This window comes from Camarhynchus parvulus, chromosome 6 (assembly GCF_901933205.1).
Source record: "Camarhynchus parvulus chromosome 6, STF_HiC, whole genome shotgun sequence".
Classification (NCBI taxonomy): Eukaryota; Metazoa; Chordata; class Aves; order Passeriformes; family Thraupidae; genus Camarhynchus; species Camarhynchus parvulus.
In genome coordinates this window covers 11,661,445-11,684,493 of record NC_044576.1, presented here as the reverse complement: position 1 = coordinate 11,684,493, position 23,049 = coordinate 11,661,445, and the positions used below count along the sequence as shown (strand labels likewise).

Sequence of the window (23,049 nt, the reverse complement as noted above, 5' to 3'; positions counted from 1 at the left end):
TACTGGGGATTGTGCTGGCTCATTCAGTAGATTTATAGTGCTGCACTGAGGCATGAGGCTGTTTCTTAATATCTGTTCTTTCTTTCTTCCTTCCCTCACCAAACACATAGCCTTTATTTAAACTTATTTTAATGAAGACTCATAGGTAAACCGTGCTCAGGTCTGCTGTTTTGAAAAGCCTGTTAATAGTGGGGAGAATGGATAGTCCTGTAATGAAGTCATTTCACATTAAGCTCAGGGCTGGATAGATGCCAGAAAAATGAATTAGTCACATGTGTGGATGGATTTTGGTTTTTATAGAGAATGGTGGAACCGAGCCAATTCTCAATATTTTTCTGCTAGTTAAAATATTCGGCAAAACCTCTCACGTGTACACACATAATGAATAGCAATGCAAGTGTGTTTCTCCCCATGGGAACCTTTCATGGTTACGAGAAACAGAAAGGTTGAAGGCAGGGAAAATGTCTCCTTGAAGCTGGTTCAGTCTTCACACTGCTGTGCTGTTAATAATGTCCCATGGTGGAGATGCTGTGTGCTGAGGACACAGGGCTCTCCTGAGCTCTGTCACCGCTGTGACACTCAGCAGGCCTGCTCACCATGCCTGCTTGCCTCATATATCAGAGCTACCAAGGCTTGCTCCCCTCCAGGATCACTGTGCTGTGCTCTCCTGAGGTGAGAAACTGAGTGGAACTTGCAGACTGAGCTTTCAGAAAATGGTTGATAAAATAATTTTAAAAAGCCTGAAAAGACTTCATGTAGATGGCTTACGTTGAAAGGTCAGGTAATTTGTACTCTATAACTTTCTTTTTAAAAAACCCACGTTTGTGTCCACTGCTAAATATTGATGTTTTGGAATCCAAAAATGATGTTGAGTCAGACTGAAGTCTTTGTAAGGAAAGTGGCAGTTAGGGTGTTCATCTCCTGAATGAGCTGCTCCTCTTGGACCTTACAAGGATATCTTCTTTCAGGCAACATAGATTGTTCAGGAATGTAGATTTTAAAGTTAGCACAATACATTTTGAGCTGTCTTTTGCTGTCATGAACAGCAGAATTCTGACATTTCAGTTCAGTTTTCTGTGTTCTTTTAAATTTCTTCTTGAAATTACTCATTCCTAACAAGGTTAACATACATTTATGAAACTAAAGTCATAGTCTTTACCCACTTAATTTTTAATTAACTTCATCTCAGCCTTTTCATTTTTTGAAGATGTTATAGAACTAATTTCTGAGGAGCTAAATAGTGAGTGGAAGGTATTACAGGGGAGGTGGGAGGAATTCATGCCCTGAAAGAAGGTCCAAATTGGATAGATTTAGTCCACAGCCATGTTAATTTAGAATCACAGAAGCTGATTTTGGTGGAGAGTAAGATATAGGAGCCATTTTATCTTAGTTAATTTACTTGTTTTAAGGCAGGATTAGCTGTATTTGTATTTTGTCTGACATGCATTCATTCAAATGCTTCTTTGAGTGCTCTGAGGTAGTGAAGAATCCAGACTTTCAGCACAACCCATTGCAGCATATTGCTTCCTCATTCTTAACTCCTGAGACAGGAAGGACCTACCTGATGTTGACATCCTTCTTTCTGCAGGATCACTCCATGGTCTGGGTTTGCAAAGAGCTTTGAGATGTTTCCTTGAGAAGTCCTTTATAAGCGTAAAATAGGAACAACTTTGGGTCATGCTAGCATCATTAATTCATCGTGACTTGCTTTTATTCAGGGCTTTTATGAAGGAAGTGTGTTATATTCTTAATGGCAATAATTCAAGAAAAATAATCTGATCAAGAAAAATGTTCCTAGCATAAAAACCACCGCCCTATGCAGTGTGAAAGCAAAGTTAAAGGAAGATTTATTGGTTGTTGTGCAGGTCTGACTTGGAATTGCAGTTTAAGTGCTATCACCATGAAGACAGACAAATGAACACAAACTGGCCAGCTTCAGTCCAGGTCAGCGTTAATGCAACCCCACTTACCATCGAGCGTGGTGACAACAAGACATCTCATAAACCTCTGCACCTAAAGCACGTCTGCCAGCCAGGGAGAAACACCATCCAGATTACAGTCACAGCGTGCTGTTGTGTAAGTACACCCTGCTCAGGGCTGCAGCTGCTCATGCTGACTCTGCTATTTACAGCAGTTTGCAAATGTTGCCTTAGCTGAAAGAGCCTTACTCTCATTTTTTTTCATGCCTTTTTCTGGTAAGGTTTTTACTTAATGATGTTGACACAGTCAGAGTGCTAATATGGAAATTTTTGCTGCTTAATTGTTGCAGAATGTAGTGGCGTCCTTCCAATGCCTCTGACAAGGTTCATGGTCTAGGGGAGAGAGTTTTATCTCCTACCTTCTCATGTGTGCCTATGTAACAAGGGGGCTGAAGTCTTGATGTAGAAGTAGATGATTGCAATGAAGACTGTTGATGGTACTAATTTCATTTACATAGTGTATTAAACTATACAGTCTTTGGTTTGTCATGAAAACATCAATATTGGTGCTGGTGATGAATTTTCAGTACCTTTTCAGATGAAAAACTCATATTCAAAGATGCAATCTAAACCATTCAGTTTTCCCCTTTCTCCTTTTCCATGGGTTACTTACTCTTGGGGATGAGTACTGTATTTTTAATGCAGACTGTTCTGCAAATCCAGTCAGAGCCTCTGACTGTTCTCTTGTCACTGACAATAAAGCAAGCTGCTAGCTCTACAAGGTCATGGTGTGAAGCACTTTGACAAGAAGCCATCCACCCATTTTTCTTTACTTCATACGGATGTTTCCCTGCATAATGTCATTTATCTGGTGGCAAAGAGCAGGGGGCAGCATCCTGTGAATCCACAATGAGCTCTGTGTTGGGTAAGAAGATTCAGCTGATTCCAGGCACATCAGCTGCAAATTGTTTTCACAACTTCTAGCGTAGTCTGAGGGCAGGCAGGTAGGCTAGGCTATGTCAGACAGTCCAGGGTTTTAAAAAGAAACCCTGAAGTCAGAGATTAATATGTCAGCTGTACATATACTGAATATTAAAGAGGGAGAAAATACAGAAAATCCTTGCTTTTCTAAAGCCCTTCTATACATTAAGCATGGAGCAACTGCACAGTGTGCAGAATATCCATAAGGGAGCGTGTGTGCTCAGCAGAGCAGAACCAGCTTTTATGTTTAAGCCTCAGGCTCTCACAGAAACCAAGTGTCCAAGGGAAGAGTGCAGCTCAGTTTGAGAGTGCATTTAACACTCCCAAACCTTTAACCTGTGTGTTGGGTTCTCTTCCTAACAAAAGGTGTTTCCTTGCAGTCGCACTTGTTCGTGTTGCAGTTGGTGCACCGGCCATCGGTTCGCTCCGTACTCCAAGGTCTACTAAAGAAACGCCTCCTCCCAGCAGAACATTGTATCACCAAGAGTGAGTTTGCCTTCTGTGGGGGTGATGGTTTCCCAGAATGTCTATGTTCAGTTGTGATAAGCTATCTCTACACCAGATTTACTTGTTTGCTGATAATCTTAGCTGTACTTAAAGAATTTGCAAAACATGATGTAGATAGATGAATTGCTATTTGGGTGGAGGTAACAAAGTTTCAAGGACACAAGTTTAGTTCCTAAAGACGACTGTCCTATTCCAGAAGAATCTCTCTGGCTTTTCCTCCATATTTGTTTTTGACTCACCAACAAAGAAAGATTAATTCTTTATTTATCTAGGGCTGCTTTCGGTGCTTGTATAACACTTAATTTGATTAAGATAATAGCTCATATGCATGTGTGATGGTTTTTCTGTTCAGGAGAATGCTCTAAATTACACAGAGGACACCTATGTGGGTATATTGTTCATTCAGTTGTCCCTTAAATGTTGGAGTAACTTCTTAAATGTTGAAGAAATTTCAGATTTCTGTGTTAGAACTTACAATACACTTGTGCTTTCTCACCCTCTTCCTAAACAGTCAAGAGGAACTTCAGCAGCGTAGCAGCTTCCTCTGGCAATGCAACACTAAATGGGGAGGATGGGGTGGAGCAGACTGCTATCAAAGTGTCTCTCAAGTGTCCAATCACATTCCGGCGGATCCAGCTCCCGGCCAGGGGTCACGACTGCAAGCACGTACAGGTGAGTGGGTGGGTGCCAGTGCCTGGCAGGCTCCCTCAGCCACGTGGTGGTCCAGTACCTTCAGTGTGGGAGCACCCAATACATGGCATTTGTGTCTGTAAGCCTCAGTAGTTAACTGTATGATGTTTAATGTAGAGAAAAAAGGAAGCTGTTTGGTTTAGTTTTCAGGGCTAGGAGGCTTTTTTCATGTCAGTTTTACTTTGTCTAACTGCTTCATTTAATACAGTATTTTCCTTTTGTTTTGTCTGGTTTGTTTTTTTCCTTTTTTGTTTTTTTCTGATACCTAGTGCTTTGATCTGGAATCTTACTTGCAACTGAACTGTGAAAGAGGAACTTGGCGGTGTCCAGTATGCAAGTAAGTGCATCCATACTACATAAAATGCAGTTGTACACAATTTGACCAAATTCAGATCATATTTAAGATCTTAAAGGAGAGAAGAAGGAAGTTCTAGGAAATAAGGTTATATATCACATTTACTGAAAGAGCATAAAGTCCAATGAGAATTCCTGCAATATTTTACCACCCTGCATTATTAGGAATTCAAAAACATATAACAAGATATTTCCTCACAAGATTTCATTACAGATCATCCATGGGTTGTGTAGGGTTCAAAAGTGGTTCAAATATTTACATTGATAAGGTAGATATCTACAATCCAGAGTAAGGCTAATTAAAAAAAAAAAAAGGTAAAACATTTCCAAGGAGCAAAAGCTGGAGTTGTTATTTAGAGAAAAAGAGGGATGGATACCTTGGTATAATTTCAAGCTAATATTTTGACCAATGAGTTTAGTGTACTGCAGAAAAAATGGAAGAAAAACTTGGAAGTGGTTACAGACTGTCCATCCTTGTGTTTACCTGGGCAGAAACCCCAGCAGAACGTCTGCAGGCCAGTTCAGTGTCTGTCACCTCCTGTGCTCCCTGCACAGGGTTGGGAGCAGGCTCCAGCCTCAGCTGAGGAGCCAGGGCTCTTCAGCTCCAGCAGCTGTGGCTGTAACAGCCAGCCCTGGCTCTGCACAAGTCTCCAGTTGGGTCCTTGCTCAGCCAGCCAGTGTCAGGTACAAACAGCAGTGGGGATTGCCCATTCTGGCTGTTCTGAAGACATGGCAGGCTGGAGACGAGCTCATTTCCATTACTGTCCATGGCTGATCTGTGCCCTAGCACACAAGTGCTTTCTCCAAACTGCCCAAATCTGTTCTGTCTTCTATATTTGGCTAAAAATATAATGAGAGTTGGATATTTTGCCTTCTTAATTCATGTATTCATGCATCTGAGCTAAATTTTTGTCCTGTGTCTCTGAGCATGAGCACCTGCATTCAGATCTAAGTGTCTACATAGCTAAATAATTTCCAGTTTTGTTTTGTTCTGTCCCCATCTGTGCTGATCTTAAGTAGAGTAGCTGTAACACTCAGTTACTTTGCAGCCATAGTACTGTGGACCTCAAAAAAAGAGAAAGATCTAATTTAAAAAAAACAGTTCTAACTGATGTTCACAGGAGAGGTCTGCTATGTTTGAAAATACTTCAAATTTGCAGTGTATTTCACTAACAAAAATTACTTAAAGAATGTGAACAGCTTGTGGACACACACAAATAGATGTATTCTTATCTCATCTATTTGATGTAAATATCCTGGTAATGTAGATGTAGAACTAAAACTGTTTCCCCAAATCATTCTTTCCTTTGCAATATTCTAACAGGAAGTTTGTTTTGGTTTTTTTTTTTTTTTGCTTTTTAGTAAAACTGCTCTCTTGGAGGGCTTGGAGGTTGACCAGTATATGTGGGGTATTCTGAACGCCATACAAAAGTAAGTGATCTCCCTCCTGTTATCCAAGACTAAGCAACTAGGAGTTATGATAATGAGTACTAAGATAGTTACACCAAAATAGATCTTGGTGATTATTGAACTTGAATATTCCATTGCATGGTGCCTTGGGGGAGCAGCTGACAGTGAATCAGTTTCCATCTTCTTTGTAGATATTGTTTGGGTTATCTTAATGGCAGCCTCACCAGTGAAGCAGAGGGAAGAGCCAGAATGGAGGATTAAATGCTTTCTTGTATTTACAAGCAGTCCCTCTGATTCAGAGGTGGCAAGCCACATTGATATGTTTGGATTTCATTGTGTGGGTAAACATAGAAATGTGCTGTCATGGTTGCTTTTTTTTAAATTTGCTTTCAGCACACTCTTGAGGAGTAAAAGATCTTAATGTTGTATTACACCAGAGCATTTCAGAACATTGGTTACCATGCAGATTCTTCTGGAAACGTCAGCAGACTCGATTTAAAAATATTCAACTAAATGCTAAATTTTCACATTATTTTACAGCTCCGAGTTTGAAGAAGTTACCATTGATCCAACTTGCAGTTGGAGGCCAGTCCCTATAAAGTCAGATATTCACATCAAAGATGACCCAGATGGCATTCCCTCAAAAAGATTTAAGACAATGAGTCCAAGCCAGATGATCATGCCAAATGTAATGGAGATGATTGCAGCTTTGGGTCCTGGTCCGTCACCTTATCCATCCCTACCCCCTCCTCCAGGAGGCAACAACTCCACTGAATATGGTAACCAAGGTTAGTTCTATGGCTCTGTGCACCCAGCTGCTCTCTCTAGCAGTCAGTGATTCAGTCAGCCTTGTGATTCAGGTGTGTCAGTGCATCCTCTCAGAGTGATGCATGAGGACGGTACATGATATGGCTGCAACTCTGAAATTCTGAGTAAGTCTTTTCAGTTAAGGTTCATCTGTTTAATGGAGTGTATATTTTAGTAAGTATTATATTTTAGTTATATATTGTAGTATTTAGTTATTTTATTTAATATTTTAAGTATTTGGTGCTTGTCCTATTCATAGTCACGCAGCCCTCCCTGAATCAAGAAACATTTTCTGTTACCTTCTATATTCATGGCCTGCCATAATAGACATATTTCTGCAATTTTTTTCTGTGCATTTTCCTTCTGTTCCACTCTCAAGTGAAAACATCTGGTACTACATAAGTAGAAAACCTGACCCATTAACCCTGCTACTTGGGCCACTAGGTTAACTTGTGGCCAGATGAGTGACATTCCATAGACCACCAGAAAAGGGACAACTTGTAAAGAGCTTTTAGCTGCTTTGCAAACACCTTTGCATTAGAAAATTACTTCTGAGTTCCTCTGCCCTTGTGCTGCCAGATTGAGGATCAGGGAACTAAATGCAGGAAATGGAGATAGGTTTTCAAATTACTGGTATGTTGTGAATAACTCAATTATAGTGACAATTCTGAAAACATGAAACCAGAGACTGTTTCTTTTGCAAGTAACATTATATGAGTCAGTTCAGCTCTGGGAAAAGACCAACTGTTCTCACTATCAGAATCCCCAAATTGATTACAAGGTGATACATGTGCTTTTTGCAGGCGTTGAAGAAAAATATAGATTGCGTGCAAAATACGGTTAATTTGCTCCAGTGACTGCAAAACTGATGACAGATGATAAAACTTACAAGGTTTTCAAACAGATGAATGATTACTATAACAAAGCCAAGAGCACTGAATCACATATTTTTCCCCCATTTAGTAGGAGTGAAGTGCAGTCAGAGCCTGAGAACAGAGCTGTCTATTCCTCACCATATTTCCAGCTCATACTCAGGAGTAGACAGGATAGCCACGTCATGTGTGGGGTTTAGGCTTGGTGTGAGCATTGCTGCCTCAACTGTTATTTTGCTGCCTTCCCCTATGGGTCCTGTAGCAGAGGTAGTCACTGCTCCTTGGAGCCCTGAGTCCCCTCTGGCAGGTGAAACCCACCTGTTTGCCCTGCAGTAGGGATGTCAGCACACTGCATCAGATTATCCCAAATGTCTGACAGGTCTCTCCCTCAGCACGTGGCACTGCTCTTGCTGCAGGGAGGGGCTTGCTGCTGCATGGCTGTAAGTCCCTGGGCATGGTGCCTTGTATCTTTATTCTCCATCAATACATGCACTGAAACTTAGTGATTGCAATTACATAATGTCCTCTGATTAACAGTTCTTCAGAGCAATGTAGTAGTAGTATTACTACTGTGGTTTATGTTTGTTTATTTGGGTTTGACAGGAAGCATACTGAGGTTTAATTTGCAAACATAACAAATATTCAGTGCTACAAGACCACATTCCAGCTGCCTGCTAATTAATTATTCCTGATGCAAGGCAAGACCAGCTATGTTCTGTGAGACTCATCCAGTTTGCAGATTAACAAAATGAGAATTAGTAAGGCTCTGCAGTATTTACATGATAGATCAAAGTCCTGACGTCTTTGAGAAGTACTCTTACATGGCTAATGACTACTATTCCTCCAAGATTAAACTTATGCTTGTGAAGCTGTGCTAAAGAGCAAATGATGCAACTACTTCAGTTTGTCAAACTCCCTTCTTGAGTTGAATATTTAAAACTGTGGTACTTCTACTGACAAACTGCAAGCTCTCTGTGCAAGCTCCAAAGCTGTTCTGTTATTTCAGAGCTCAGTATCATCCACTTCAGTTGCTTGTATGAAATAGTTGAATGGTTTTAGTTCACTTTTTCATAGCAAATAAGCCACTAGAGTTGATATCTGAGTTAGAAGTGTTAAGAGAGGAATCTTGACAAAAAATAGGAAGAGTATAATCCCTATATTGGGATACATGCTTGCTTTAGAATTTGGGAGATCCCTGGGCTGAGGTGGGGTGGATCCCTATGGACAGTGGTCATCCTGCAGAGCAGCAGGGGACTCCAGGCCTGCTTCAAGATGTGTGTGTAAATCCAGTCAGTCAAGTGAATTTTGTAAGTTTTGTGGAAGCCCCAATTAGATGAGAACACCTCTCTATACCTTTTATGAAGGGATAGAGTAGAGGCTGTGTTATGAACTTGTATTGTGGCATCTTCCAGATTCACTTCTGTCAATTACTTTCATCAGAAGCTGCAGCAATGTTACAGTCTTACTGAGCATGTAGAAGCACAGCCATAAATAACACAGGTGTCCTATAAATAATCTGGGACTTGGCCAGTCAGTCTCAGTTACACTGAGATGCTTCCAGATACAAATATCCCATAGAATTTAATATCCCGTTTACTTCTCGGCATGGTTACGTTTATGTGGTGACTTGGCAATAGTTTTTCAAAATGTCAGCAGTTTTCAATTAGTTCCAACTCATAAATGAATTATTGCAGCAGCCAGTGTTTGGAAGCCAAGTGCCCTGTCCCCACTCGCTCAGCACTGGGGGGCACAGTTTTGTCAAGTTCAGTGTCACAGCTCCCTGTGCTGTGCAGGGAGGGCCTCACATCACACAGCTCCTGCCAGACACTCAGAGATGTCAAGGTTGGAAACAAATCACATCTGTTTCTCTTTCAGGCAACAGTTACCAAGGTCATGGCAATTTTGACTTCCCGCATGGGAATCCTGGTGGCACATCTATGAATGACTTCATGCATGGGCCACAGCTGTCACATCCCCCAGACATGCCGAGCAGCATGGCAGCTCTGGACAAACCTCTCAGTCACCCCATGCAGGAATCTGTAAGTAATGATGCTGGGCACACAGGTTCTCCTTGTTTGGGGGTAAGGAGCTCTCGTCCAGCTGATGGACTCACCTTAGGAACTGCTTTTACTTTCTGTGGGTTCCTCACTTGGGAAGTTGGTGAAATAGAGTAGTCTTGAGAAATGCCAGAAATGCCAATTTTTAGTTTCTGGCCATTTTGAGTTTTTGGAGAAGCATTTCTGCACTTTTTGAATTGTCATTTAAGCTTGTTTATCTAAAAGAAAGAACCTGGCTCAGTATGCTTGTATTAATCTTTGTGCTTTGCTCTGACACATGAAAAAAAATGTACTTCATTCTGTAGGCCAGCAGGACTGTGAATATCCATCTCCAAGAGACAGTTTGTTAAAGCAAGATATTGGATGACTTCAGAGCAGGGACAATATCTTCCCTGGCTTTTTCTCTGAGGGCAAAATTTGCATCAAAGCATTTTGTGGGGGAATTCTACTCAAGTAGCATGAAAGGCACTTTTAAACTTTTGGTAATAGGACAAGCTTGCAGATTTCAAGGAGAGACACTGCCACTGGTCTGAAAATATCAATGGAAGAGACTGAAAAGTAGAGGTTCCTCAGGTCTCAGATGGTGAGGCAGAACTGTGTATTGGAAAAGCAGCTTGTTCAGAGCACTGAGTTTTCTATACAGAACTTTATATATCTCCAGAAAATGCAGTACTGCAGCAACTAGGTGATAGAAAAGCTACCCTACCAGCAGCATTTAGCTCTTAGGCATGGTTAGTCATCTATTTTAACTCTGTGTGTGGGGTGTGTATACATCCTTTTATGTTCATTTAAGTTGCAGAGCAGGGGGCTTAAAGTGCACTGTTACTGCACAGGAAGGATGTTTAACTTGACAAGTCATATGTGCCGTGTCTTTAGTGAATCCTAGAAAGTACAATTTCAGAATGTAATGAGGAAACGTGGTAGCAGATGCTCAGCAAAAGCCTACTCAGTCAATGTCTCCTCTAGCTGGCAGTGGGTTTTCCAAGGAGGATGGTGAGAAATAGAAGAGAGTGGAGAAAGAGTTCTTCATCTAGTTTGGAGAGAGTCCAGGTACCAAGACTGTCTGCAGAGGAAGAGTCCAGAAACTGTAATGACTTTACCACTTTACAGGCTGATAAATGAGGACAAACATGCTGTAATTTTGCATTGGCAAATTCTGCATACACAGCACAGAGTGGTCAGAATTCTCTGCACAAGAATCAACCACACAGTATCAGAATACAGTAGTGAGAGGAAATGGGTGAACCAGCCTGAACCACTCACAGCTGCTTTCCTTCAAATCAAAGTCACAAGGAACTATTCTTTGCTTCCCATTATCTGGCACCTGCCTCTACCTTTGCTGTAGTTGTTGCCCTGGTGAAATTTCTGAAGTGGTAGGATATGAAGTAGTTGAATATAAAAGTGAAGAATTTGTAGCTTTCTGAAAATGGGACTGTTTACGTATAGCAGAGGTGAAAGTTCCTCAAGGCTATGCATGTTCCAGAGCTCTGGGAGTGTATCTAGGCAAATGTTAATGGACTTCCAGTTCTGTGGGCCAGTCTGTAGCAAATCTAATACTTGCTTGTGATAGCTGGCAATTAAAGGAAACCATTGCCTCACTTCTCCCTCATCTATCATGCTACTCAAGCAATATCATTTGGGAATAGGAAGCAGTGCTAAAGCAGATTCCTACATTATGTCAGTGGCTGGTTTTCTGTAATGAGAATCAGTTTTCAGGTCTTTTAGCAGAGGAGAATTAGATTAACCTTGTCAATGTGGCTGTGCAGTTTTCAGTACACATTTGGGGACTCTTAGTGCTCCTACACAGCCTTTCAGTGTTATAAAATCTCTGCTTTTCTCTTTCTTTCTTATCCTCTGTTCTTTTCACTCAAAATGAACTGTTTGTCTGTAGCAGACACTCAAGAAAAGACATCTTTTAAAATCACTGCTTTTAGATAAATACATGCCTTTAACACATGCCTAAATTGTGTAGTTGCATGTCTTTAAAGAAACACCTCATACAAAAACAACTATAAACAAATGGTGTGATTTGAACCAAGGTTTTAAGGTATTGCCTGTGCTCTTCTCTGGCTTTGTCTTTCCTTTTACACAGCAGCTTTTTGTAGTTTGCACATAGTATTCACTTTGGCCATTTACAAGGGGAGTTGGGATTGGATGTTTTGTCCTTTTAGACCTGAGGTCTCTCTTACTGGAGCTGAATGCTGCTGAGGAAGTTCCTAGCAGTCCTATTTTGAAGATTTATGTGGTGGCTCTTACACAGTGGTAGGCAGAGAAAGTTGATCCCTCCAGACATACTCTGTAGGTCACTCCAGGAAATGCAGATATTTGCCCAGTATATTTAGGGCTGGGTAACCAGGGATGGATCAATCAGAATTTCTTTCCCTTAACATTGCTGTTCCATTCCTATAGAAGAAGAAAAAAATCAGGATCTGAAACATGACCAGAATACCTCTTCCCCAGCACAGTGTTGTGAGACCTGTGGAACAGATACCACATTGCAAGAGTGTGAGATTGCTGCAGAACAGCTGCCACAATCATGGCAGCTCCTGTTTGTTTTCAGAAATTGTAACCACATTTTAGACAACAGAGAGAATTCAGTTAGCTGTAGTTTAGTGTTTCTTGCAGACAGTGTAAGGAGGGACTGAGCAATGGATGATGACGCCATAGGTTCATACACTCAGGGAGGTGATATGAGCTGGTGCTACTGTAAAAAGTCATTGCCCTTGTTTCTATTTTCACTTTTCCTCCCTCTCAGCAAAAGTGTTACTGCAGCCATGAAGTGATCTGGACCCAGGTACTGATGTGACTGGAAACTAATTCAGGGGCAGGGTGCGGAAATTCAGTGCATGTCTACAAGGTTTCACCTTGCAGACATGGCAAACAGGTGGATGGGAAAAGTGGCCAAGAACATCAGCAGGGTAGGCAGGATGGCATGTTTTAACAGTTTTGATAGCTAACACAGCAGAAGAGTTGGTAAAACTGTGACCCTGGTAATGGAGAGAGATATAAACCATTGACTTAACCTGGTGATTTTTTCCCACTAATAATTTTCTTCAGAGACAGAAATAATATTGCTGTGCAGTGGCAGGCTCTGTTGCTTCACAGCTGTACATCTCAGCACTCCTAGAGGTCACTGTTGGGCTGTAGAGCTGTGCTGCTCTGTGCTATTAAGCTGAAGATGTAGTTGTCTGCTCGAAGCTTTTCTTTCATAGACTGTAAATGCTTTAAGAGCGCCGAAGCTTCTGCCACTAAAAACAACTCTGGAATTATCTTATTATTGTGCAAGCAAAGGCAACTTTGTTAGACTCTGGGTCAGTGCTTTCAGAATAAAATGGTGGGAGTTGCAGGTGCAAGCTAAACATACCCAAAGTGTGCTGCTTACAATGTGTTTCACCATAGAATAATTATAATCAGTTAGCTGAATGCAAATAGAAAATGTTCCCATCCTGAGCATTTTGCTTTCTCACTGAGGGGCTGGTGGAGTCAGTGGCCTAAGTTGGATGGATTTGGAATCTGCAATGGCTCTTCAAAGACTATGATTGCCCTCAGTCTTACAATAAACAATTAGTCCCTCTACACCCATTGTCTAAGGACCCAAGTGACTGTGTTGTCAGCTAAATATATATTTAAATCCTTGCCTGTATAAACACAATGTAGTATTTCTAACCTGCTTATTTGTAAAACTCTCATATGGGACAGAAAGCCAAATACCATGCAGGTAGAATAATTTCCACAAACCTTTGTAATACCAAAGTATTGAAAAGGACCTCCATGCAGCTGAGTGTGACTGTCCCAATGGATGAGTATTCAAGTTTCGGTTTTCCTAAGAGTGGTGAAAAGTATTTTTTAAAATACTTGTTTCTCTAATTTTTTATGGGAATATTTAATTAAATTTTGTAATAACCTCCCTTTTGCTTTCTGAAGCTGAAGGCTGAAGTTGAGATAACACTGCAGTTTATGTGATATGAAAGGGTGAATACTTACATAGCATTTTGCTGGTTTCTGTTGGCTTGGCTGGATGAATTTCATGCTGTTCTATGTATTTGTTCTTTTATTTCAGCTTCACTTTGTCCAATATGTAGCATTCCTCAAAAAATGTTTACATTTTTTGTTTCTCCATATGCCCAATTAACATGAGATATCTGATTCTGAAGCATTCAGACACTTCTTTCGCATGGCACCAAGGTCAAGCCCCAGAGAATCCACTAGCATTAAATGTGACATGCAGCAGAAGGAAGAATTGGGCTTGTGCATTTTTATTGCTTCTCTGTCATGTGAGAAAGACTTTTCCCTCTTTCAGTAATAGGGTTAGGAAGACACATGTGGATTGGTAGTTTATTCCCCACAGAAAACATAAAAAACCACTAAGCTCTTGCTAGACAATTCATCCACAGCATGAATACAAAGCAGAGTGTGATTGTTGGCTTAGTTGAAGCTAAGGCTGTGTATTCTGCAGTCAGCAGGTGTGCAGCCACCCACAGCAGCTCGGCTCGTGGTGGGGAATGTTCTTCCTGAGTGCCTTGGTTCTGTCAGCCATCAGAGCCCAGGAATATCAGCAAGGAAAACCTTCAGCGTTTCACAGAGGTTAACAGGGCATTCTGAGAAGAAAAGGAGGGAAGGAGGAGGGGAAGAGCTGGTGTTTGCAAGATGTTTGTCAAGAGCTGAGACAGGAATAGGCTGCAGTGTCAGGAAGCTACTGAACAGGGGAGCTGAGCAGAAATTATGCATTTTCTCAGGTAATGAGTTTCCTGGCATAGGGATCATTCAACAAATTCTCTGTTCATTCATAACGTTTTTTAGGGCAAAAGCATCTGCCTTGGTAATGCTGAGCAGTGCCCATAAGCCTCCTTCCCTCCTCTTTGTGGTGCATTGTTTTGCATCTTCATATACAGTTTTCCACATTACAAGGAAGCAAACCAACAGCACAAGCTCAATGTGTTTTTTCCCCTTGCAGACAACCTTCAAAAAGCTGAAACACTTCCTCCAGCATTGGGATATGGAGTTTCCTTTTCCAATGGCGCTTTTTTACTTCTTTTTTTTTTTTTTTTGTTGTTGTTGTTTGTTGATTGGTTTTGCTGGGGTTTTTTGATGTGTGTGTCATTTTTTAATTTATTTTGTTTTATAACATGCAGTTACAGAGTCAGGCACCGCGAGCACTGTACCTTGTGGCCTCACTTTCTTTTCCTGCTTTTTTCCTCCTCCGCAGATCCCTCATCCCGGCAGCACTGATCAGTCCCATACTTCCATGCAGCAAGGTTTGCACGTCCCTCACCCCAGCAGCCAGTCAGGGCAGCCATTACATCACAGCGGGCCTCCTACCCAGCAGTCCCGGCAGCCACCCCCGGCCGCTTCTAGCAACCATCCACACAGTGACCTGACCTTTAACCCCTCCTCAGCCTTAGAGGGTCAGGCTGGTGGACAGGGAGCACCCGACATGCCGGAGCCCTCGCTGGATGTAAGTCTGTGTCATACTCTCATCTGCCTGCCATAGCGTGTGCTTCCATCGCGCGGGAGGGCGGGGAGGGCAGGGGCCGGCGCTGCTTCCACAGCACATGCCATCCCTCATGCTTTGGTACATGGGCACCGGTGCTGCAGCCGAGGTGACAGGGCACTCCTGACCTGCTGGGAGAACAGATGGCTCTGGTTGGAGCAGCTGCGTGGTGTGCGAACCATAAGCCTCTTCCTTGCACCGAGGCAGGCGTTTCTTTAGGCAGCAGCTCGGGCACCAGGCCGGGAGCCATCTCCTCCCTTCCCACCTCAGCGCTGGTTGGGCTGTGCTCTCCTGGACCCTGAAGCTGTTGCAGTGCCTGGATAGGAGGAGGGACACAGCTGTATGAGGTTCTGACCATGGCATTGCTGTGCCAAGTGAGCTCTGCACTGAGCCCTGCAGCATGTCCTGGCCAGCTAGGAGCAGGGTCTGTGTTGGCCCACCCTGTGACACTTTCCCTGCTCCCTGCTGCCAGAAACCATCTGTGCCCTTCCAAACCTGCTCTTGTGGGTAGCTCAACAGCGTAAGTTCGTCCTCCCAGTACACCACACAGGGACGTAAACAACATGGACATTTTCAGCCTCCTTAGCCATCATGAGGGGCAGCTCACAACTAACTGAAGTCTAGTTTTAAGGCCAAAAGTAGTCTTCCATTTCTTAACATTGATTCAGTGGAGTTGGAAGTGACTTACTTGAGGTATATCTCTCTGGTTAGCCATCTACCTCCCAAAATATAAATCCTTAGCACTAGGATTGGATTTTTGTTTGAGTCATGCATTCCTTTATGTGTATCTTCTGTCTGTTCCAAAGTCTGCTGCTGCACAGTAATTTCCTTAGAGATGTGTTCGCTTCTGTGCCTTGGATTTATATCTGTATTTGCTGTTGCTGTATACTTGCATCTCCTCTGTCACACAGGAGCGCTGGGCTGGCAGGTAGCCTCACAGGGGAGGGAAGGGGTTAGGGGACAGGTAGAGGCTCCAGGATGCTGCAGGAACAGTGATCAGTGAGGCAACTTCTGCTGTTTCACACAATATGGTTGTGTGCACATCCTCTAGGAACAATAGTTCATGTGGCAGTTGAAGTTCTGAACCCTTAAGGATACTGTCTGAGCAATACTGAAAGGTGAAATAAAAATGTCTCTTTTTTTCTTCTAATATTTAAGAATCATACAGTATTTTGTTATGTTCTCATTCCTTGGTGAGAAGCAAAGTACAAAACTCTGTACACTTACACAGTACTGTGGTTATCACTGGTGAAGGATTGCTGATTTCTTAACAGGAGGCAAATGCTGTACAGTGTGGGAAATAAACTTACTGGAAATACCTGTGATCCTGATCAGATGGATTATTTTAATGGGTGTCTTGTGGCTGAATAAGGTCCCACGCAGCAAAGCAAACAGGGCACTGTACTGTGGGCGACTTGACCCACTCCCTACTGGCACAGTCACAGTCATTCTGCAGGAATTCAGTGAGATGCAGTCTGAGATTTAACCTCGGTTAAAGAATCCACCTCATATGGATGCAGGCACAGACAGGGGAGATCTGCACGGGGACTTCAGACAGCAGAGACTCAAGGCTGAAATCACTGGTTAGACCTCTCTCCATTTGCACTTCAGGAGCACAGGGTACATGTCTCCAAACTCTACCCTAAATCTGGCACATTGCTGTAGCTTCTGTCCCCATCACCCCCTCACAGGCCCTGGCACCCCTTTCTCTTCTGTCCCTGCTGCAGCACAGCACTCTCAGTTCCCAGCAAGTCTTTCCCGAGGTCTCTGGTTTTCACACCAGTGGGGCAGGAGGCCAGCTCTGCTGCTGCCTGACCCCTCTGACTGAGGGAAGCTGAGGTCATCCTCACAACTCAGAAGACTTCAATTTCACATACTGAGCATATTGCTTAAAACTTCCACTCTCCTTAAACTTTTTTAAAAATCCCTGGAGAATGAGTCTCATAGATGATTCAAATTTTTAAGAACAAGTTGTAAAATTGTAGGACAGATTCAATAACTTTTTTATTTCTCCACACTTGGTGGGGCTGCCATTTTCTTTGGACTTTTTTTTTCTTTTTGGATTTTTTATGATATACTCATAAAAAATTATGATAGGAGGTGAAGTACATTTAAAAATCTCATATCTCCATACAATGACAATAGCATTTTTACCATGAAAAAAATGAGGTGGTAGCTTAAGAAGAAGAATCCTTCTGGTAGATTCTGTTTATGTAAATTTGACATTGCATTTTTTCAAAATGCTTAGAAAGCAGTAAACTTTTTTTGGCATTTCATGTTTAGCTTATTGAAAAATTTGTTTATCCATATAATGTCAGAAGATGAAGTTTCATTTGCACAAGAGTAATAGAACCATATAAATACAGTATCTATTTGTTAAATTGAAGTGGTCAAGCTTTTGGTTTTATAATATTTGAAAACATTGAACAACTTAAAATTAATTTCTTATACCTACTATTAAGTTTGTTAAAACAGTCCATATTTTTCTGTCTTTAAAACAATGCAGAACATAAAAGGGCTTTATTACGATCTGTTGCCTGTCAATTCTTTATATATGACACTTTTATATTTGCCTAGGAAAGGGTGAGATGCATTATAGAGCAGAAAACATTGCCTGATGCACAACCCAGGAATTATGATGTGCTTGTCATCTGTCAGATCAAAAAGAATGTGTTGTGATGGTTTATTTCCATTTTCATGGAAATACAAATTGAAGTCCCACAGCTATTCATTTTGGTAAAGAACTGTGCAGATTAGGTCATCTTCTGTTGGATGGAGTGTTACACCTGTGACCCTTTAAAATGTCTGGAATTGCATGTAATGCTGTAGTCAAGTAAGTACTTCCAACCACTGTAAACTCCTGCCACAGAAAGGAGAAGGACTTGCCCAGCTGCCTTGCCACTCCTCTCTCCATCCTCCTCCTTAATTGTTTTTCCTTTTTACTTTCCCTGATTTGTTGGTTGCTTTAACCCTGGGTGAGTTCCCTGCTGCAGGTCACTGTCCCACAGCTTAGATCAGTGCACTGAGGAGTTACTAGGAGTGAGCAAAGGACAGGGCTGCCTCCTTCTGTGGAGTTGCAGGCTTTGGGTGGCCATCAAACTGATGTGTGAGAGCCAGACCAGCCTTTGCCCATCTACCTTAAAGCTCAAATATGGATTACTCAAAGTGCTTTTTTCAAATGTTTATGCAGTGTTTTATAGGAAACATCCGTAATGAGCATTTATCCAGAAGGTTTTGTCAGCATCATGAGCCAGGCAATATGATGGGGAGGTGGATTGAGAAACCCTAACTGAGACGATAATGTAATTCACAGGTGAAAACTGAGTCACAGAGACTTTCACGAGCAATTGGATACTGCATCATCTGAGGGTGTTAGGCTTGTGACACTGCCTTCTGTTTTGTTTGGATATATTGTTATGAAAACCAGATTCCAGGAATGTGTGGTGTTTAGTCCCTTTCTTTTCTCAGTTGTGTTTCTGTTATCTGTAATTTTTATTTTATCTTTGTATTTTATAGCTGCTTCCAGAACTCACAAATCCAGATGAGCTGCTTTCATACCTGGATCCTCCTGATTTGCCAAGCAATAGCAATGATGACCTTCTGTCTCTCTTTGAGAACAACTGAAACCATGTGTATTCTCCCATCCTTTTCACTTGTTCACACGTGTGTGGCTGCACAGCGAGGAATCTTAACACTCCTTTTCCACAAGAGAAGAAAAAAACCTCACAACTCGATCCAATGGTGCACTCCCTGCTTTCTTCATCTCAGAACTGCTTTTGTTAGCTTCAAAGACTGCGAAAGTGACGGGAGAAAATAATACAAAAGTTAAATAAATGCAGTAATCTCCAAGTCTGCCATGCTACATGTGACAAAGAAGCATAGACAGTTGTGCAGCTATTGGAAACCCCATTTGGTGTTCATGCTCTAGAGAGAGAGTTCTGTGATAAACATAGTGTGAAGTATCTTGGCAAAACCGAATCTTGGCAAGGGAAGAAAAATCAACAGAATGGAACTGTCTTTAATTGACCCGTCTCAGAGTGTCTTTACAATGCTTGTTCTTCCATGTTTTTGAAACTGTATCTCCCTCTACCCCACCTCTCCTCTGCCCCCCTCCAGCCATGGGTTTGCCTTGGAATAATTGTCCTGGCCACATACAAAATGAAAAAAACCACCTACAAAGCTCAAAAAAGCACAAATCCTACAGTCAAGTGGCAAAGTTAGGGAAGACACACAGGCCTGTCAGAGGGAGCCAGCAGTGTAGCTAATGCCACTTCAGTAACAGAGTCCTGAGCTCTGCAGGCCGCAGCCGTGGGTGTCGGGATTTCTGCAAGCGCAGGGATCTTTACCATCTCTTTGCAGAGGATTCCTCTGGCCCAGCACACAGATTGGAAGCACCCAGGAAAAAATTTTTTAAAGTTTGCAGTGTTTAGGGATTTTTGTGATTTGGTTTCAAATCAGTACCGTTTCTGACTGCGTTAACATCCAGCTGTAGAGATTGCTGTAATAGATCTTTTTGCCATGTATGCCATACATAATGGAAAAGAGAGGGAGGGGGGATGCAAACCAAACTGTTCCTGATTATTACCTACAGCCTTCGGTGCCCCAAGAGTTTGTGTCACTGTCTGTACTGCACAATGCATAGTAAGACAAGCTGGGTTGAAGGCAGCGAGGAAATCATTGCAGGATGGAGGGAGAGTAACATCATTTTCTGCATAAATATTTTTAATAATCAGCTTGAGAAGGGGCATTGACATTGGACAGACGTCTTACAGCTTCATTTTAGTTTTGCTTTGCATTCTGTTTTCGTGACTGTTACAGACACTTCCGCCTTTTCCTTTTCTCCTCCTTCAGTTTCTTTTTTTAAACTTTGGCTGCTGGGATAAGCTCTTTCTTCTGAAGGACTGAGTGTGGGGAGAATAAGTACCTGTCAGTAGATTGCTACTGCCCTCAAGAGACCCTGCTGCCACAATTACTGTCTTGCCCCTGTGATCTTTGCTTCTCGTGTGGTTGCTGCTCCTGCATGAGCTTCCTATTGCTTCTGTGCCCATTTCTGTGCTCTTTGTCTCTCTCTCTCTTATAAATGATGTACAGTAGCTGTGTAAGAAGTGCATGTGTGCCAACTTTGCCCTTGTGGTGCAACATTTCAGCTTTCCCCCACTGTACAGTTACTGGTTTTGTTTCTTTTGATACTAAAGCATATTTGACCCTACTCCTTTTCCTCTTCCCAAATATAATCAAACACCCTTCATTTGCTCGCCACAATGCGTTTTAAACTGAAGTGCCAGGCAAAATTTTCTTTGTTCCTGTCAGTTTGACTAGATAGCTTCCTAGCGCTCTGTGTTTAGTTTGCAATGCTGTAAATGGCATGCTCTGTGCTTACGACTCTGGATTTGCTTTGCTCACCAAAGTCATATTTGTAAATTCTCTGCATTTTTTGTTTCATTTTGCTCTTTTTGTAAACGTTTCCCACTACTGCTGTACATGCGTTGTGGTATATATATGCTAGTCAGCAGCACCTTGCTGTAGATATTAAAGGAAATGGCGGTTTAGTTCTTTTATTTTCCAGTAGGAGTATTGAATCTGTCAAATGTATTATGTAGAAATGGTCCCACACTTATATTTTTCCTCTTTCAAGTTTTTTTAAGAAAGGCGCTGTTCATTATGCAAAATCAATTATTTTAAGAATTGCTATTGTAAATATCTTTGTGAATATTTTAGTATCGTCTTTGATAATATTCAACATTTTCATGATCTGGTTATACTTTTGCTGGTGTTTTTAAATACCTTGTCTGAAGAAAAATATGGGTCCTTTTTTAAAAAAGAAAATTGAGGGTTCTTTAACAGAATAAGGGAGTTGGGTTTTGGGTTTTTTTCCCCCCTGTTTTCTTTTGGTAAGTTAGCCCAAATTTCATATCCATTTATGTGATGAATGAATTGATACATGAGGCAGTACCTGGATAATCAGGGCCCAGCTCTGTCATGGAAACTTAATTGTGTTTGCCTAGGGAAAAAGTAACCCAAACTGATCAACCAGTGTTCATTGACTGTGGGTGATCGTGAGCTGGTAATGGCAGAGTTTGTTCATTTGCCCAAGTGAGAAGAACACGTAGGACCAGCTGTCTGACCAGGTAAAGATGCACTAAGGCAAGCAGCAAATCTGTATGGTACCATATTTATATCGCTGTACTGGTGCTCCATTCTCTGAAACTGGGGCAAAGACACTTAGGGATGTTGGTGGGTGGGGGAGGGAAACAGTATAGTATATTTTATTCTGATTAGAAGTGTCTTTTTTCTTATATAGGCTTGACAACCTGTAGAGGATCTGTGCAGAATATTAAAGATACCTTGGTGTAATACATGGTAATATGGTTGTGGTGTGGTTCTGCTATCACACAATTCCTAGGAAAGACCATTGTTCAGTTACTGATACAGATGTGTTGTGTAGCCATTTTCCTGTAATAGTTTCCCCCTGGTTTTTTGCTGCATTTTTTATATAAGTCTGGAAGTCATGTGCAGAGGTGGCTAATGATAAACTGACTTTATGCCCTTAGAGTTAGTTTTTTTCTATTTGCGGAGTAAGTTCCTTAAGCCATAGGTTTGGGAATAAAGAAGATTTCTCCCTATTAGTTGGAACTGGTTGCTCTGATTCTTTTCATTGATTCTATTTCATGTTTCATTCTCCACTGATTCCTGAGCAGCTAAGTTAGTCACCTAAAATGAATTTTCTCTTAAACACAATATTAGTATTTTAAGCCAGGTATGTTAAGGATTGACCTTTTGCTAACTGCTAGTATTTAAAATGTATCATTTAAAAGTACCTGTTGGAAAGCATAAAGGGAAAAAAAGCCCCATAGATATTAGCAATATTTTTGAAGCAGTGTTGGCATCTGCTTTGTACAGTAATAGATAATTAAAGCGGACAGTTGACATCTTTAAACTTGCGGAAATGTTTGGTTTCTAAGCAGAACTTAAAAAAGAAAGTACAATTTTTACCCATCACCCAGACGTTGGACATTTGAGACAGTTTTAAAATTTATCTGTCACCTAAAATCAGGTACTGTATAGTGAAGTCAGTATGAAAAAGCTTCTGAAAATTTAGTTATTTTTTTTATTTGTTCACTGCCGTACTAAAGTTTAGAGAAAAAAACCTAGCAAATAGGGTAATCACAGTAATTTCTTTTAAAGCTTAATTATTATATGAGATTCCAGTAGTATTTTTCTTCTTTTTTTTTTTTTTTTGTTTACCTTTTAATCGTTTCCCTATGGAAGTTCATCTGGGAAAGAACCCACAGAGATCTACAGTTCTGCTGCCAAGACATTATTATAGGACTGACAGTACACACCAATGTCTGCAGCGGAGACTCAAGGGACAGCTGTACATATGTAAATGACAAATAGAGACATGTTAACAGAAATGCATTCATTTTCCTTGGAATGTGCATTGTTTTTATTTCGCAGGAAAAAAAAAGCTTGAAGCTCCATCTTATGTGGAAAATGAATCCTGTTTGTTAGCGTTTGTGGAGTCTCAGCATTTGTTCCACTTTCACTTCTGTAATATACTCTGATCCTTTGTTTTGTTTTGTTTTATCTACATGTAATATTTAGCTTACGTGTACTAGTCTATCACCTGTGTATTTTTAGGGTGCTACAGAAATAATGAAGAAAAATACGGGGATTAAAAAAAAAAAGAAAAAAAAATTGTAACCAAATTCATACTTTGTACAATTTTTGATATCACGATCAGAGGAGAATTAAAAAAAAAAAGTACAATCTGAGGTAACATGCAAAAATGGCCATTGTCTTTGTTTGTACATTGTATGTACAGTACAATGCAATCATTTCATACTTTAAACTGGTCAGAAAAAATAATTGTGATTTTTAGTCTTGCAAAACTGTATGTAGTTAGATGATGTGACAACCTAATATTTATCTAATAAATATGTATTCAGATGAAACCTGTA

General features: G+C 41.2%; 1 protein-coding gene across 9 annotated transcripts in view; it reads left to right on the top strand.

The window, feature by feature from the left end:
• ZMIZ1 (zinc finger MIZ-type containing 1) overlaps positions 1-23,049 on the top strand; it is a 338,520-nt gene extending 315,471 nt beyond the window's left edge. For all 9 annotated transcript variants that reach the window (XM_030951382.1, XM_030951384.1, XM_030951380.1 and 6 more), the window contains 9 exons: positions 1,866-2,076; positions 3,281-3,386; positions 3,919-4,079; positions 4,367-4,434; positions 5,814-5,882; positions 6,402-6,649; positions 9,416-9,579; positions 14,804-15,052; positions 18,605-23,049. In XM_030951382.1, the coding sequence (XP_030807242.1) occupies positions 1,866-2,076; positions 3,281-3,386; positions 3,919-4,079; positions 4,367-4,434; positions 5,814-5,882; positions 6,402-6,649; positions 9,416-9,579; positions 14,804-15,052; positions 18,605-18,712 (1,384 nt within the window). In that variant the 3' untranslated portion in view covers positions 18,713-23,049. The remainder of the gene's footprint in view (positions 1-1,865; positions 2,077-3,280; positions 3,387-3,918; positions 4,080-4,366; positions 4,435-5,813; positions 5,883-6,401; positions 6,650-9,415; positions 9,580-14,803; positions 15,053-18,604) is intronic.